The sequence below is a fragment of the Falco punctatus genome (genome assembly GCF_963210335.1).
Source record: "Falco punctatus genome assembly, chromosome: 4".
NCBI classification, from domain to species: Eukaryota; Metazoa; Chordata; class Aves; order Falconiformes; family Falconidae; genus Falco; species Falco punctatus.
Window position 1 is genome coordinate 95,424,092 of NC_137583.1, and position 15,632 is coordinate 95,439,723.

Consider the following 15,632-nt stretch of genomic DNA (forward strand, 5'->3'; position numbering starts at 1 on the left):
TTGGGGCTTAGAAGTGTTTCTTGAGGACAGGGATTAATTTTTTCCCCCCTCCTTGTTTGATGAAGATTGGCTGCTCATTCAAGGTGCCTCATCAGTTGGGTGGCCAGGGATGTTTAAGCCCCCATTTGGCATTTTCCTGTGTGTTAATCGGTGCTAAAATTGTCCCTGTGCAATGAAGTAATTTAGTTAGAGACCCCAACTTCAAAAGCACTGTGTATACTTGCTGCAAGTGAGTGGCTTAGGTTGCTTAAAGAATCACCATCAAAGGTATTGGCAAAATAGTTTTAATATGAATTTGTGGGAGTGCAACTTCACCAAGTTCGATGGCAAGGTTCATTCTATTACTTATTGCATAGATAAATCACACAAAGAAGAATCAAATTAAAAATAAGCTGGAATGAAATGATTTACAGAGAGACTAAAGATGTAGAAGAGTAAGGGAGAGTCTCCTTGAGTCATGAGGTTCAGAGTGGACCCTCTTGCTTTCTCAGCTCTTGATAAGAGTTTAGGTGCAGCTAGATCCAATCCTAGTCTCAGACTTGGGCAACAGTTTGTATGTAAAGGAATATAAGGAGTAAGGAAGATCAGTTGAGTCACAAGGTTCAGAGTGGACCCGACCCCCTTGCTTTCTAAACTCTTCATAGAGCTTAGGTGTGGCTAGATCCAATCTTAGTCTCATCTTGGACAGTGGTTTATATCTAGTGGATGTCTAAGGTTTATCTGCAGTTTAAGGTTGATCACAAGATTTTAGCAGCACTTAATCATTGACTAATTTATCATTTACAAAGTGGATCAATAAATTTTACTACAATCACAACAGTAACTTAATTATGGATCCGTGACAGTAACATTCATTCTATGCTTGTTATCAGATACCTCAATGAATTCACACATGAATGCACGCAGACACAAAGGAGTAAATTTATTGTGTGTGTGTATATATATATATATATTTTAAAAATGTACAAAGGTGTAACTGTTAAAACTTCCCCTTGCTGAAAGATTAATGTCAAATGCTTTTGCATTTTTCAGTGGGTGAAAGGTTGAGCCTCTAGGAGTGGGGAGCCCAGGGTCCATCATCAGCTTTTGGTGATGGTGGTACTAACTTTGTGAACTTGGGAGCTAGCGAGCTCTGAGAAGTGTCCTGCCCAGAGGGAGGTGCTTGTCACAGACTGCTGTGCTCTAGGAGAGCTCAAAAGGACCTTGCTTAAGACTGCTGTTTTTAGGTTTGGAGATGATTGGCTTTAGTCAGCAATAAATTGCTGTTCTGTCCACAATCCAAGTTGGTAATTACTGGACTTTTCAAAATTCCAGTGAAGGCGTTACCTTATCACTCATATTCAGATAAGGAATGTTCCAAGGCTGTCAAGGGAGGTTAGGATTCAGATAAGGAATGCTCCAAGGCTGTCAAGGGAGGTTAGGATTCAGATAAGGAATGTTTCTGGTGTGGTCAGCACCGTTCCCCACCTCAGCCATGCAAGAGTTGCTGGCACAGTCAAGGGAGGCACTTAACCACCCAGCTCACTGCACAGGGGACGAGGGCTCAGGGGGTTCCTGAGGAACAGAAGGGAGGGTGTAAGATGCAGCGCCACGACACTAAACAGTTTTCTCGATGGCTTGTTCTTGCAGACGAACGGGTCTCTCCACTGACTTTTCCCCCTGCGTATGATTATATTTTCAGCATGAGGTTTGATGCGCTGATTTGGCAAGCGGTGATAGAGAAGCTGGCCCAGAAGGGGAAGTGGCGGGTAAGTCTGTCACTGCCTGACCTGCTGTTGTGCCCCGTCACCCTTAAAATCCCAGTGAATGTTTATTGTTCCCTGGTTCGAATTTTTAAGACTGAAAAATACTTTTAGGGGTAACCTGTGAAACTCATTTCTTGAAGGCATACGATGAACTGTATTTCCGCTTTGCTCTTGCTGTTGTTTCTTATAACTTCAGTGCCATCTAGAGTTGCTATTCTTGAAAGAAATATGAGGGGGGAAAAAAATACATGTTTATTTGTGGTCCCTTTTACTTGGTGTATGACAAGCTGGACTTTCACAGCGGTCTGTGAAAGACCCACAAATAAAGGAGCTCAGAGGAAATATGTGGTTGTTAAAATGAGATCATTTAGAAAAATCAGAAGGTGAATCACCTGAAATTATTCTAACCTTCTTTTCTATAGTAGCTGTGTAAAAAAAAAAAAAATATTGATAATTGTCATGAATATGCCTGTGTTGAACATGGGCGGCGAGGTGCTGGCATGAGGCTGCCGGGCCCCTGTGAGGGGAGGCCAGGGCTGCCCTGGGCCATCATGGCTGGTTCCAGCAGCCCTGCCGCAGGGCACAGCTGAGCCCCCCAGCCAAGGTGGGCTGCTAACGGGAAGGTGTTTCAAAAAGGGTAAACCCTGCCTGGCAGAGTGAGGGGGGAGGAAAGAGCAGCAGCGGGGTGGGAGGATGAGAGGAAGGAGGTGGGGGAGGTGCTGTGGCTGGAGCAGGGGTTCCCTTGCAGCCTGTGCAGAGGCCATGCAGGAGCAGGCTCTCGGCAGGAGCCATGGTGCTGGAGCATGGGAGAAGCTTAAGGAGGTGGGAGTGACAGAGAGGGACTGCTATGCACTGACTGCAGCCCCACATTGCCCGTTTAACCCCCCTGCTGTGGGCAGGGACATCAATTGGGTCAGGTTGCTGAAAGCCCTGTCCAACCTCACCTTGAACACCTCCAGTGATGGGTCATCCACATCTTCTCTGGGCAACCTCTTCCAGTGTATCATAAAAAAATTCTTCCTTATGTCCAATTTTAAACCTACCCCCTTTGAGGTTAAAACTGTTGCCCCTTGTCCCTTTTGTTTCCAAAAACCATAACCAAGAAAACTCTCCAAACCAAATGGTAGTTCATAAACTTGTCATTGGTTTATTGCAGCGCTGGGTGCATGGGTTTTTTTTTCCTTGTGATGTGCATGCCAGGTTACTCGAGGGCACACGTTACATACGATAGGGTACCTGCACATTCATAGTACATTACGTATTCATTTTCATTCACGCACAGGACTGGTTGCAAGTTCCTCACTTCTAATGCAAATTAGTGCTCATCCTTAGATAGCACTACTGAAGTTTTTCACAAATGATGTGTGCTCCCCAAGTGGGGGTTTGCTGTCTTTCGGGGGAGCTGTTTGAGTAGGAGGTCACAATCTCTCATTACCACAATTACTTTTGTCCTACTTTCAACTAATTTTCTGTGGATTGCAGCACCTTAACAGCTTGCCTCCTCTTGTGGCCAGAACTTTCTCACTTGGAGGCTTCCTTCCACATAACTTAGATAATGGTGTTCTTTTCCCCATCTGTTCTTGGTTTCCCAAGGCAGACTCCCTTGATTACAAGTCCTTTCACACAACTTTAGAGGGTGGGTCAGCTTGGCCTAAACTTTGTGCACGTATTTCTTCAACTTGTAGTTAAACACTAAATCATAGTTTGATAATTCAGGAGTTTAGGCAACACTTTCACTTACAGACCTTGTTAAAAAGCCTTTCTTATAAGCCCCCTTTCTATATAGAAAGGCTGTAACATGGTCTCCCCAGAACCTTCTCTTCTCCAGGCTGAACAACCCCAGCTCTCTCAGTTTTTCCTCATAGGAGAGGTGTTCCATCCCTCTGATCATTTTTGCGGCCTTCCTCTGGACCTGCTCCAACAGGTCTATGCCTTTGCTGTGCTGGAGACCCCAGAGCTGAATGCAGGGCTGCAGGTGGGGTCTCACCAGAGCAGAGCAGAGGAGAGGAGAGTCACCTCCCTCGACCTGCTGGCAGTGATTCTTTTGATGCAGACCAGAATACAGTTGGCTTTCTGGGCTAGAAGCACACATTGATGGCTCATATGCAATTTCTCATGTACCAGTACCTCCAGGTCCTCCTCTGCAGGAATCCTCTCAATCCATTCATCCCCCAGCCTGTATTTATACTAGGGATTGCCCTGACGCACGTGGAGGACCTTGGCCTTGTTGAACTTCATGAGGTTCACATGGGCTTGCTCCTTGAGCCTGTCAAGGTGCCTCTGAATGGCATCCCTGCTCTCAAGTGTATCAACTGCATCACTGAGCTTGGTGCCACCTGCAAACTTGCTGAGTGAGTATTGCACCACGCAGTCCCACTGTGTCATTGATGAAGATACTAAATAGTAGTGGTCCCAGTATGGACCCTTCAGGGATACAGCTTGTTACTGGTTTCCACTTGGACCCTGAGCCATTGACTGTAACTCCTTGGATGCAGCCATCTGGCCAATTCCTTACCCATCCAACAGTCTATCCATCAAATCCGTACCTCTACAGTTTAGAGCTACAAATGTTGTGGGGGACTATATCAAAGGCCTTACAGAAGTCCAGGTAGATGACATAGTTCTTCCATTGCCCTCTGGTGAAAGTAGATGGGTTTTCAAGGAGCAAGGTGAAGTTTTTAGGGAAACTGAGAAAAAGGAAAAAGATACAGTAAACACTTCTTGCTTTCTGCTGAGAATGTTGTTGTGGCTGGGGAGTCTCATCCCCATGAATGTAAAGGTCTGTTCCTAAAGTGAGGGGCCACTTCCAAGGCATATTGGAGAGATTTTTAGGGCTTGACCTTTCTTACATGGTTTTTATTTCTGAGGAAACTTTAATCAGTCATAACTTACCACAGTCCACCGTGTATTACATTAATTCAGTTGAAAAACAGAGATTCAGTAATGTGTTGCAATATTAAAAAAAGATCTGAATTGTTGTTAGCCCTTGTTTGCCTTCCTACAAGATCTGATGAGGCAGTGAAAAACAAAGTTTCGAACTGTGCTTATTAGATCACCAATGTTTTGTCTTTTTTTTTTTTTTTTAACAGTCTTGTCTGTTGTTGTTGTCCGATAAGAAAGAGTTGCCCACCAATCTCAGGGTAAACCAGTTATCACTGAAGAATCTCTTTGAGGTAAACTAACATTTATTTTTTCTTACGTCTGTTTCTTTTTTTCCTGTTGACTTTAGTGAGAGATTTTCCACCTTGTGTGCAAGATTAAAACATCAAAGAAAAATAAGATGGAAAATAATACATGGACTTTGTATTTATGTTAAATGATCTATTTTGCCCCTTTTCACTTGAAAATTAAAAAATCTTTATTTTGCATAATTTCTGTGGGTAATTTAATATTTTATTTGATCAAAAAAAGACATCTTCCTCTCAAGTACAGCAAGCCATTCATGTCAGGCTTGTAACCTGACAATTTAATGCTGAAAAATGTCAGACATCAGTTAAGTTGGATATGTTTTCCAACTATGAGAACTTATGATATCCATGAGATAGGGTATTTTTTTTTTTACTTTGCTAGCTTGTCTCTGAACTGCTTCATGGTGCTGAGTATGATTACAGAGAGTTGAGCTGGGTGCAGTATTGGAATTTTCCCTTCCCTCAACGCCCCAAATTTTGGTAGGTTGCTTTATACCTAGGCAGCACCTGCTAAACTTTTTCCCTAAAGACTTTGACAGTTTCCATATAACTTAGAGGATTTTGGCAAGATGGAAACATGTAGTTGTAGACAAAGTAGCCACAATTCCTCAGGCCTTTCACTGAGGTGATGGCGTCTGCAGGCAGCAGAATTTAATCTTTATGTTGCTCATCTGAAACTTGCTCTTTTCTTTATTTTGTGGTTCCTCATGTTATGCAGTACTTGGGAACCTCCAAAGCTTTCTATGCTGGCAGGAGAAAACAACATTTTCCAGCTGTCAGAAACAGCCATGCTTACACATCCTTTGCTGCTGTTGGTTGTGCTTACCTGGTGCATGTGCCATGCCATGCACACTGGTACACCCTGGAGGCTCTGCCCTCGTCGCTGTGTGAGCTAGGTGGCCTTGTAGGGCTTGCTGCTGCTTGCACCTGCCTTTGTACATGGGTATGCTGCCAAAACGCTTTGAATGCATGAAGGTGTGTGCAGCCATTGCTTCCAGCCCAGCTCAGGGCTATGGAGGCAGTTCACCAGCCCTGCAACTCAGGAGCAGCCAGTGTCCGTAGCAATAACATACCAACTCTCTAAAGGCATCTCACAGTGTATGTGTCTGTTACCACACAGGGGATGCCCAGGCTGTTTCAACTGCAGTTAAGTAAAGCATTTCATATGTACCATTAAAAAAAATTATTGTTGGTATGCATTTTTTTGTGTTATTCTTCCATTTCTTTGTGTGTATAAGTTAATTAACTATAGTTCTGCTCTATGTAACCTACTTTAAAAAGATATGGTTACAGGTTCATTGAGATCTTCCATTAGGCTTTATGCTGAAGTATACTAGATTTCTTACAGCACAGAGGTTTTCCTGACAGAAGCTGTAGGAGATGTTAACTGTACACTGCACAGTACATTTGCTTGGCATTTACTGGCTGGTAAATTAACAGTTTAGGGTATGTTTATGGAATATGCCAGAATTTGCCACTTGGCTGTTACAGTGCTTATGGTACTTTTGTCATAAAAATTGCAAGTTGGTGCTTTTTCCATCAATGTATATCAGGTAGGTTCCTTGATAGAGTAAGTGGGAACAATTCTGGAAAAGAAGGGTAATGCAAAGGGAATAAACCGACATCTGTTCATAGCAGAAGAGTTAGTGGATGAATATATATATAACCAAGCATGCCTTGGTTAGCTATCATTAGGCAGGTATGCTGGATTAGTGCCAGCAGATGTGGGACTTCATGCTACCCACCATCATCCCTCATGTTTACTCATTTTTTTGGGGAAGGGAGGGTGAGTTGGGGTCCAGTCCTGAATCAGCCAGGTCCGTGGCCGACCAGCAGAGCAGGGCTGTGGTGCTAGAGCAGCATAGTTGTGGTGAGGACAAAGGCATGAGAGCCTCAGCTTAAAGCAGCTTCGAAGTGGAGATGCCCACTGCCACTGCCGTGGTTTGCAGCTCTTAGCAGTGCTGTGGCCTGGGGCATTGCAGCAGAACAGTCCTACAAGGGGTGAATGAGCTCCTCACACTGACAGTAAGGCATGGCGTTGCAGTAGAGGACACATGTAGTGTCTTAGCAAAGAACCTTCCTTCCTGGGCAAGCAAATTGAAATGCCTCCTTGAGAGAGGAAGGTAAAAATCGGTTGCCTTTGCAAAATACTGTGTCCTTCATTGCTGAATTGGCTTCGCTAGTCTTAGCTATTCTAGGGGTTTGTGGTGCATGTGGAAGACTGAAAGAATCAAGATGAAAAATTCCCTAAGCACTGCTTCTCTTTTGCAAAAATTAGAAAATGTGGCTTTCTGACAACTCGAGCTTCCCCTGCTGCCACTACATTATCCCTGTAATTTGTGGTATTTTGATTTTGTAACTGTGCGCAAACAGTAATTCTCGCCAGTCAAAATTTGGCATGAGGCGTTAGAAAAAAAGATTTATTTGTGGATGTTGGAAGCATGTGTGAAGACTGCTATTTAAAAAGATGACTGGCACAAATGGAGAAATTATGTCTGAACACTGTTTCCGACCACCCCCTCATGTCCTGATCCTTCTGGCATAGTGTCTTAATTTCCATCTGAGCTTCCTCTGCCCACCTCCAGAGTTCCCCCTGTTGCTGTACCCCTTGTAGACTGTGCTTCATGTTCATTAAGTAGTTGCTAGAACATCCTTTTTCAGTTCAGCTGCCTTCTGTTCAGGCTGTGTGCTTTCAATCTTGGTCTGTAACCTTCCCTGTAAATTCCATACTTTTATCAGATCACTTTCTAGGAATTTATCTGGCCAAAAACGTCTCCTAAGGCTTAACATCTTTTCTTTGTATGAGCAGTCATGTTATCATTGTTGTCTTAGTAACACCAGATGCTTCCTGAAGTGGATGAGAATAGGGCTTTGCCCTGCTCTCCATCCATGGGATTCCTGAGCTGTAAAAGGACTGGTTGCTTGAGTTCCCTAAACCTCTTTCCTGCAGTCTCTAACTCCCTTTTCCCAGTTACAAGTGTTTCTCCAGCCTATTCTTGCTTTGGGGTAGCTGCCTGCAGAAGCTGCCTCATCCAAGCTTAAAAGGCACAATATCCAGTTACAGCAGTACGTGCACTGAGAGTCCGTAACATTGAATAGACAAGTATAAGGCCAAAAGTTGCAGTCAATTACAGAGAAGAAATACAGAAATACGTATTATAAAATAGACTTTAGGTTCAGTGCTCTTCAGAGCAGGACAAGATTCCTTTAAGATTAACATCTTGTAGTAGCTTCTACTAGAGTTGTTACATATATAATAGAGGTTTCATTTTACAGTGGCTATGGCTTGATTGTTACTGTTTCACTGATTCTTATAATAAAACCCCAGGGAAACAGGATTTTAAAAAGCCTTTTGTGTATGTAAAAAGTAACATGTTGTAATTGTTCTCTTTGTTATCAGACTTCTGAGTTGTATGGGTGCGGTGAGAAGATGCAAGAAGTAGCAGAGTTAGTCAAGTGGCTAATTTCCATCGGGGCGAAAGCTGAAACCATTGGAGTGTATCTGCTTCATGCTGTTATCAGGCTGTGTATCAAAGCGAGTGAGTGACATGTGTAGCTAAAATAAAATAATGGTGGCCTTCATCAGAGAACTGACAGCTAGAGCTTTTAAATTTTTTATTTAAAAAGCTAATGAGATCAGATCATCTAGGTGTATATAACCTGGCATGTTCCAATAAGGCACTATTTTTGAAAATGTTCTAAGCATTCTCTGTGCCTGATAGTAGTACAAGCATGATATGGCGGTTCTCTTCTGTGGTTTGAGGCAGAAGGGTGATTGGTATGGGTCTTTCATAATGTGAATATATTAGCTTTGACAAAAATACAGTATTTCTTCCTGCCACCTTGGTGTGGAGCAACAGTTTCTGTATGTGCTAAAGAGCCGTGAGGTTCACACTTTATGCAAGTCAGCAAGAATGTAGCATCATGTCTCCCACAATGCAGCTGGCTCTTACCATCATTTCGTTCACGTATTTCTTCCCTGGCATACTCCCTGTCTTTGAGAAAAGGTTTCATATAGTTGCATCTTGGCAATCTATAGGGGAAGAACCAGGATCTGTTTCTGTTGTATCTCTCTTTACCATTTATAACAAGTGGGTTTTCTTAATCATTTCAGGAAAGAACCATCTCTTCAGGTGGTTACTGACTCAGAGGCCAGACTTGAAGGATAAGATCAACCAGCAAGACAGAGATGGATGCAACCTCCTGCATATTGTGGCATCTTCCAGTGAATATTCCCAGAAACGCAGTAAATATAGTTATTTTGTGTGTGGTGTTTTGTTTTCATATAGAAAAATGAATAATGGAAGAAAATTTCAGAGCCTGGTGTGTACTATTTCGTTCTAAGGAAGAAAATGAGAAAGTCCTTTTATCTAAATGTAGACTTTGTAATGGTAACTAATATTTAAACTTTCCAACAATTCCCTTTTAAAATTTTATACCTGATTTGTGACCATTTGATTTGCTCTTTGGTTTGACTGATTATGATTTTCCCACAAGTGTGCCGCAGTTTTTTGAATCCTAGAAGTTTCATTTTGAAGTTTGATGTGCCCTTAAGATCGTATTAGACCACCTGGGGACCTATCCTTTTCTTTTCAATAGATGAAGATTTGAAACCTCTGTAGCAGTTTACCTTGTCAGAGGAGGAAAATGAAATGCTTTCCTTCCCATTTTCTGTGGGATTCCTTTTATGTTAATGTAGCCTGGCTTTTTTTTCTTGTAATTTTTACTCTGCCCACCAGGTGGCAACAGGAAATAAGCATCTATGCCGAGGTAACGCCAGACTTCTAGGCCATGAAATGTGATGATATTCTGGCGGTTCTCCTTATTAGCATGAGTGACATGCGCGCAACCTATACTAAATAATTTCAGTTTATGGAAAGGTGTAACATGTCTCTTGCAGCAGTTCCATCTGTTGCTAAATGACGTCTGGATTTCCAGAAGATACCGTATATATATTTATTTATTTATAATTACATTTATATAGGATATATATTATATAAAGTATATATTTTAATATGTACTTACTAAAGATTATTTGTATATTACATATTATAGAGCGAGCATATAGTTGTATATCTTTATTACAGTTTCTTTATATTTATATAGTGTATATTATCTAGAGAATATATTTATAAATAGAAAAATAAACCCTACCACCTATCTGTTAACAAAAAATAATCCCTAAAATAGCTTGAACAGTAAGGCTTAGACAAACAAAGCAAGACATTTGTGTTAGCCTGCATCATTTTTTCCTCATCTAGGCTTTGCCTTTGGCACGTGCAGTAACCGAGGCTGTGTGCTGTGGTGGTGTGCCTAGGGGACGTGTGGTGGTCTAACACTTACTTGCTCACAGTCACTCGGTCTTGTCCTGTGTGACTTGGTGATTTGGTGCTCCTGCGCCCTTCCAGCTGTTCCAAGAGCATGGCTTATAGCAAATATGTCTCTTTGAGGCACGAGGAGTACAGGCAGCTGCTTGCAGGGCTGTGAAGTTTCCCCTGGTGGTGCCGTGTGACACACTAAGAAACGAGCATGTCATCTTCCAGAATATTAGATACTGTGTCAAGGCTTTAAATCACCATTATATTTATTGTGTTTATGTGTAATCTGTAACACTTGTGAAATGCTACAGAGGATCGTAGTATCTGTTGAAATTAGTGGTACTGTTGGTCAAATTAGACATCTTTGTTATAAGGCTTATTACCAAGACAATGATGTGTTTTATGCTACATAGAAAGAAGAAACTCAGTGCCCAGCTGTGTATATTCATGCATGAGTATGTGATATATTCTGGTTTATTGGGTCACCTTCCAAACAGTAGCAAAATCCATTGTTTTGCTTTTTCTTTATGTACAGAGTAGTTTGCCTAGAGCCTGGAGAACAGGGTTGGGGCATAAGGGAGGAGGTGAATTCTACATGCTGCCTCTGGCCAGTGAGATGCTCATGAGGCACCCAGTCACTTTGTGTTTCTGTGCTGCTGTTTCCCAATTACTAGTAATGAAGATAGAAGACGGAGTTTTGATTTTTTTTAAGGGGTTTCTTTTGGGGAAAGATGCCTAACAATGCCTCATTCTTATGACATTGGGAAAACATAGATTTTTGGGTTTTTTTACAAAATTATGCTAGAAATTGGGCCAGGCAAAACCCCTGAAAAATGAGATTTTTTTTTCTCATATTTTTCCTCTAATGTTTATTACTGTAATGTTTTAGGCCAAACAGAAGATGTGATCATGCTCCTGAATTTTGGGGTTGATCCCACTGTTCCAGATGGACGGTCAAGATACGTCATAGATATGTTGAAAAAGAACAAAAACTTCGATGCTGTAAAAGCAGTCAGCGATCACATTGAGAGACATACTTCTTCTGAGAAAGAGACAGGTACTACGTGGACTGTGTGCTTTTCCTGTTTTAGAATTATATCCTTTAGGTACAAAACTGTTTTATTTCTAATTGGTAGTAGTAGGTGGCTTTTAGGTAACTTTTCCTATGAGTTGTCACCCTGATCTCCTGTCAGTCAGTGATGAATGTTTTGTTCTTGCCTGAAGGTGACTGCTGTGCAACAGATGTTCTTAGTATATCATGCAATAAGTAACTACAAGTTGTTCTGTTACTGTAAGCCACTGTTTCCCCCCCCTCATCCTTAACATGAGACTCCCCTCGCAATAGAAACTGCTTCTTTTTGGTGCTTCTTCAGTTTTGATCTTTTACCTTCACTTTATTTTTGGGAAAATGAAACATTTTGTTGAAATATTGGTGGCATATTTAAAATACTTTTAATAACAAAAAATACTGGCAAAAAAAGAGAAATTCTGAAATGATGAAAATGTCAGTGAAAAGTTGCCAGTATTTTTAAAAAACAAAATAACATTTTAGTAAGAGCTCTTTGTTCACAAAGTTTTAGCCATCTTTGTTGGGCTATGTCAGTGATACGCAGCTAAAACTCCTGTATTAGTTGGAAAATTTTAACTTCTGCACACGGTAGAGAGTAGCAGAGCAGACTGTCAAACTAAAACTACAAGAGTCTTTTATAACCAAAACAGGGGAGTTAAAATTTAGTTACAAATTTGAAGTATGGGGAAACTTTGAAGTGCATTTTAAAAATTATTAATGATATTTCTAGGCAGTTTGCAAAGGACCTGTGTTAATATGAAATTTCATGAACAGGGATAATAAACTGTTTCCAGTCTGCTTTTTTATAATAGTCTGTCAGTTCTGAAAAGGATTCTGACTTGTATGGTTTTTTATAATTTTCTGCTCTGGAAATTAACATATCAGGTGCAATTGCCCACATAATGGGAATTTCCTCTTCCACACCAATAAAAGAGAATGAGAAAACAATACAAATTGTACAATACCACCCCAGTGTGACAGTATTGAGTCTGGCTAACCCTTACATAGTTTCCTGTCTGCCCTAACAAATGGAGCATGCCTGAGCTGCCTGTACTGTAGTATGGTCAGAGAGATGCTAGCTGGGGCACGAGGTGGGAAGCTGTATACCCTCAGGACTAGAGGGTCCCTGCAGGATGCACCTTCTAGGCAGCATTGGCACTACAGCTTGGTTGTTGCTTAAATCCTAGTTCTTAAAGAGACTGTAGTGGGCCACAGACATTTCCAGCAGAGGATCCAGTCGTAGGAGGTCATTCAGAGAAGCTCTTGTGAGTATCCACTTGAGAACTGACAGATTGGCTGGGAGGCAAGATGCTTCTGCAGGACTTTGAGGTTCAGAAACTGAGGAGGTGTATCCTGCAGCTGATCTTTTCAAGCCGTGGTTTAGACTGCTGTTTAAAAATAGGTCCCGAGCATGGACATTGTTCATCTTGAAAGCATTTCTTCAGTACAGTCTTTCTGAGATGGCTTGGTGCCTAATCTGCTTGTTTTCGTTGGCACTAACCAGGCAGGACTTTTAAGGTAACACCTCCATCAGCAGTATTACTGTATTAACCCAAAGCATACCTTTTCAAACCAGAACTTGCTTATGTCATGCAAATCTCAAAGCACAGATGGAGCAAAAGGTTGCACAGGCAGATCAAATTTGGCAAAAACCAAAGTTTTTAGGCTACATCTCTATTTGCGTGTGTGTATTGCATAGAAGTTTACCAGAAAGCACTTGGTTTCATTGCATTTGCATCTTACAGCTCCTGGCAAGCAGATTCCCAGTTTCTTTTTCTTTACTGTAGGGATCTCTGCTCTGGTGAAGGTCTTAGCCCAGTGGCTCTCAGTTACGAGGTTATCACCAGTACCCCTGTGGTGGTAATTGCTTTGGTTGGTGTTCCAGGTAGCTCAGCCTGTCTTTTGTGGTCTTTATTTATTGGCAATGCACAGGCCACAAGACTTTTTTAGGCTTCGTGCAAAGTGAAGGGTTGTAGAATAAGCCACTGCTTTACAGGTAACAGTCTGAGGTTAGTCCTTGCTGCTAAAAAGATGACCAGCCTTGTCTGTCTCTTTGTCCTAAGAGGTAAAGCTGCTGTTTTGTTTGGTCTTTGATGTACCCGAATTCCTCAAAGCTTTTAGGAAAGTCAGGCCAAGTCTTTCAGTTTTTATTTAAGGGCATTTATTGGGTCACAATTTAAAATCTGCCATTGCCCATTACCTAAGTATCTGTTAAACTTGTAGGTATCGTTTTGGTGTGGTAGGTTTTTTTTTGTTTGTTTTGTTTCTTCCTTTTAAAAGGACATATTATTTCATAGCTGTATTTCTTAAATGACACTGAGGAAGCAGACAAGCTCAGCACGTCTGATTAAAACTGTATACTGAAAAGAAACATGACTGCTTTTAGTCATCTCTAAAAATTCTAAACAATGATACCACTGTGAGGCAGCAGTGTCCTGCCTGCATGCAGACCAATTTGTGAACTACTACAGGTTTCAACCTAGTGTATTATGGTAAAGTGTGTTTGGTGAGTGTGTCAAATACCCTTTGGGATACGAAATCCATCACAGGACTGGCTTTTGCAGTAAGTTTCAGCCATCTGATTTTAACCTGCCACTACACATTTCTTAAGAGTCCTGAAATGTAACATGTTACAGCCTACAGTCCTGCCCTGAAAACATGACAGCAAGGATCTGGATTTTCAGCTTCTGTAATGTTTTGCAGGGAGGAATGAAAGCAGAGCTGTAGCTGGTACGGATTCTCTCCTGGATGTTCTTGAACAGTTTGTCCAGTTCTACAGGTTTGAAAATGGAGCACATCATAAAAATGTATTGAAGGAAGATGCAGTTAAGCGATTTCTGAAACAGCTATCTTCTCTGAAAGGTACAGCGAGTTCTTATTTCTCCCCTTCACAAAACCTAATTGCTGTGAAAAATGTGTTTGATGCTAACATACAGTTCTTGCTCTTTTATCCTTCCTTCTCTTCCTTGTTTCTGCAATGTATATTACTGGAACAACATACTTATTTTTACTGTTGTGTTTTGCACTTAGAACCGCCAGAATCTGCACAAAAATTCAGTATGATGAATCAAACGGTTCAAACTTACTTGGCTGTCAGTATAAGGATGGGAAGATGCAAGTGTTGCATTTTGCTGTTCTGTACTTTGAATTTAATGAGTTCATTATTCTGAAATCAGTTCACAGTGAGATGGATTTTATTATGTGACTTTGAGTGAGTTACGTTGTCTTGACTGTCTTGCAGAAATCCCTGAAGGGGTGGTTTGCAACGTCTCCCATGCCTGTGCTAACAGCTTCATAAAACAGTTGCTGGAGAAGCAAATGTGGCATAAAGTTTTGCTGCTGCTAACAGGGAAGGCCAGTGGGGAAGAGCCATCAGGTGGAGGACTCTTCAAAAACTGCAGTCTTTCAGATGTTGACATTTGCAACATTATCCAACGGTGTGACAGATCGGATGAGCAAGTGCACCTCATAAGATGCTTGATTGAACGAGGAGGTGAAAAATTCTGCAATATTCATGTGTTATAAAAGATCCAGTATTTTACTTGGCATGTTTGGAGCAACATAGTTTCAGAAATACCAGTGCTTGTTTTTTGTGGCTCTGTATAAGTGCAGGAGCTTGTTGGAATGCAGTCCATTGGCTGCATCTGCTGTGTGCGACATGGGGAAGCTAGTAAGGCTACATGGGATGGAAGATGTTTTTCAAACGAAATCTGGCTGTCAGGTTGGTAAAAGGTCAAAGGCCAAAGATTATTGTTGCTCCTTTACTTGTAGTTTCTTTGGTTTTTAATTTCTCTGTCTTCAGCCACAGTATTATCCTGACAGAAACTATAAGCCACGGTCTTTGGGTTCAGTCTGTTGTTGTGTTACAAGTAACTGACAACTTCAGTGGTTTCAAAGGCATGACCAGATGTCTGTCTCTTTTTAGCTAGTGTAGACGTAATTTCTTTTCTTTAGCATGAGGTTTATTCCTAGAATTACTCTGGCATTTTTCATTTCATCTTTTAACTTGCTGTTAGCTATGAATTATGGGCACACAGTCCTGTTGCAGCCTTGTGAATGCAAGGAGGCTTCTTGTTTTGGTCAGTGACTGACTGACTTGATAGACCTGGCTTTTCTGTCTTCCTATTGCAATGGGAAGACTGGTTGCTTAGCTTAATGGGAGGTAAGAGGAGATTCTGAAGATTTTCTTAGAAACTCTTTTAATGGATACATGTAAAAAGCGGTCAAAAAAAAAAAAAAAAAGTCCCCTGCACAGCAATCAGCATGTACCTTCATCTGTTTAGAACTTTCTGTAGTTTGCAGATCTGGCATA

The 15,632-nt window shown here is 41.4% G+C and overlaps 1 protein-coding gene and 1 long non-coding RNA gene across 5 annotated transcripts in view; one reads left to right on the top strand and one right to left on the bottom strand.

Moving 5' to 3' along the window:
* Positions 1-15,632, bottom strand: part of LOC308062230 — a 337,663-nt gene that overhangs the window by 182,914 nt on the left and 139,117 nt on the right. The window lies entirely within an intron of this gene.
* TRANK1 (tetratricopeptide repeat and ankyrin repeat containing 1) overlaps positions 1-15,632 on the top strand; it is a 66,159-nt gene that overhangs the window by 23,625 nt on the left and 26,902 nt on the right. For all 4 annotated transcript variants that reach the window (XM_080383258.1, XM_080383256.1, XM_080383257.1 and 1 more), the window contains 7 exons: positions 1,630-1,748; positions 4,835-4,918; positions 8,334-8,472; positions 9,048-9,179; positions 11,141-11,308; positions 14,024-14,182; positions 14,562-14,813. In XM_080383258.1, the coding sequence (XP_080239384.1) occupies positions 1,630-1,748; positions 4,835-4,918; positions 8,334-8,472; positions 9,048-9,179; positions 11,141-11,308; positions 14,024-14,182; positions 14,562-14,813 (1,053 nt within the window). The remainder of the gene's footprint in view (positions 1-1,629; positions 1,749-4,834; positions 4,919-8,333; positions 8,473-9,047; positions 9,180-11,140; positions 11,309-14,023; positions 14,183-14,561; positions 14,814-15,632) is intronic.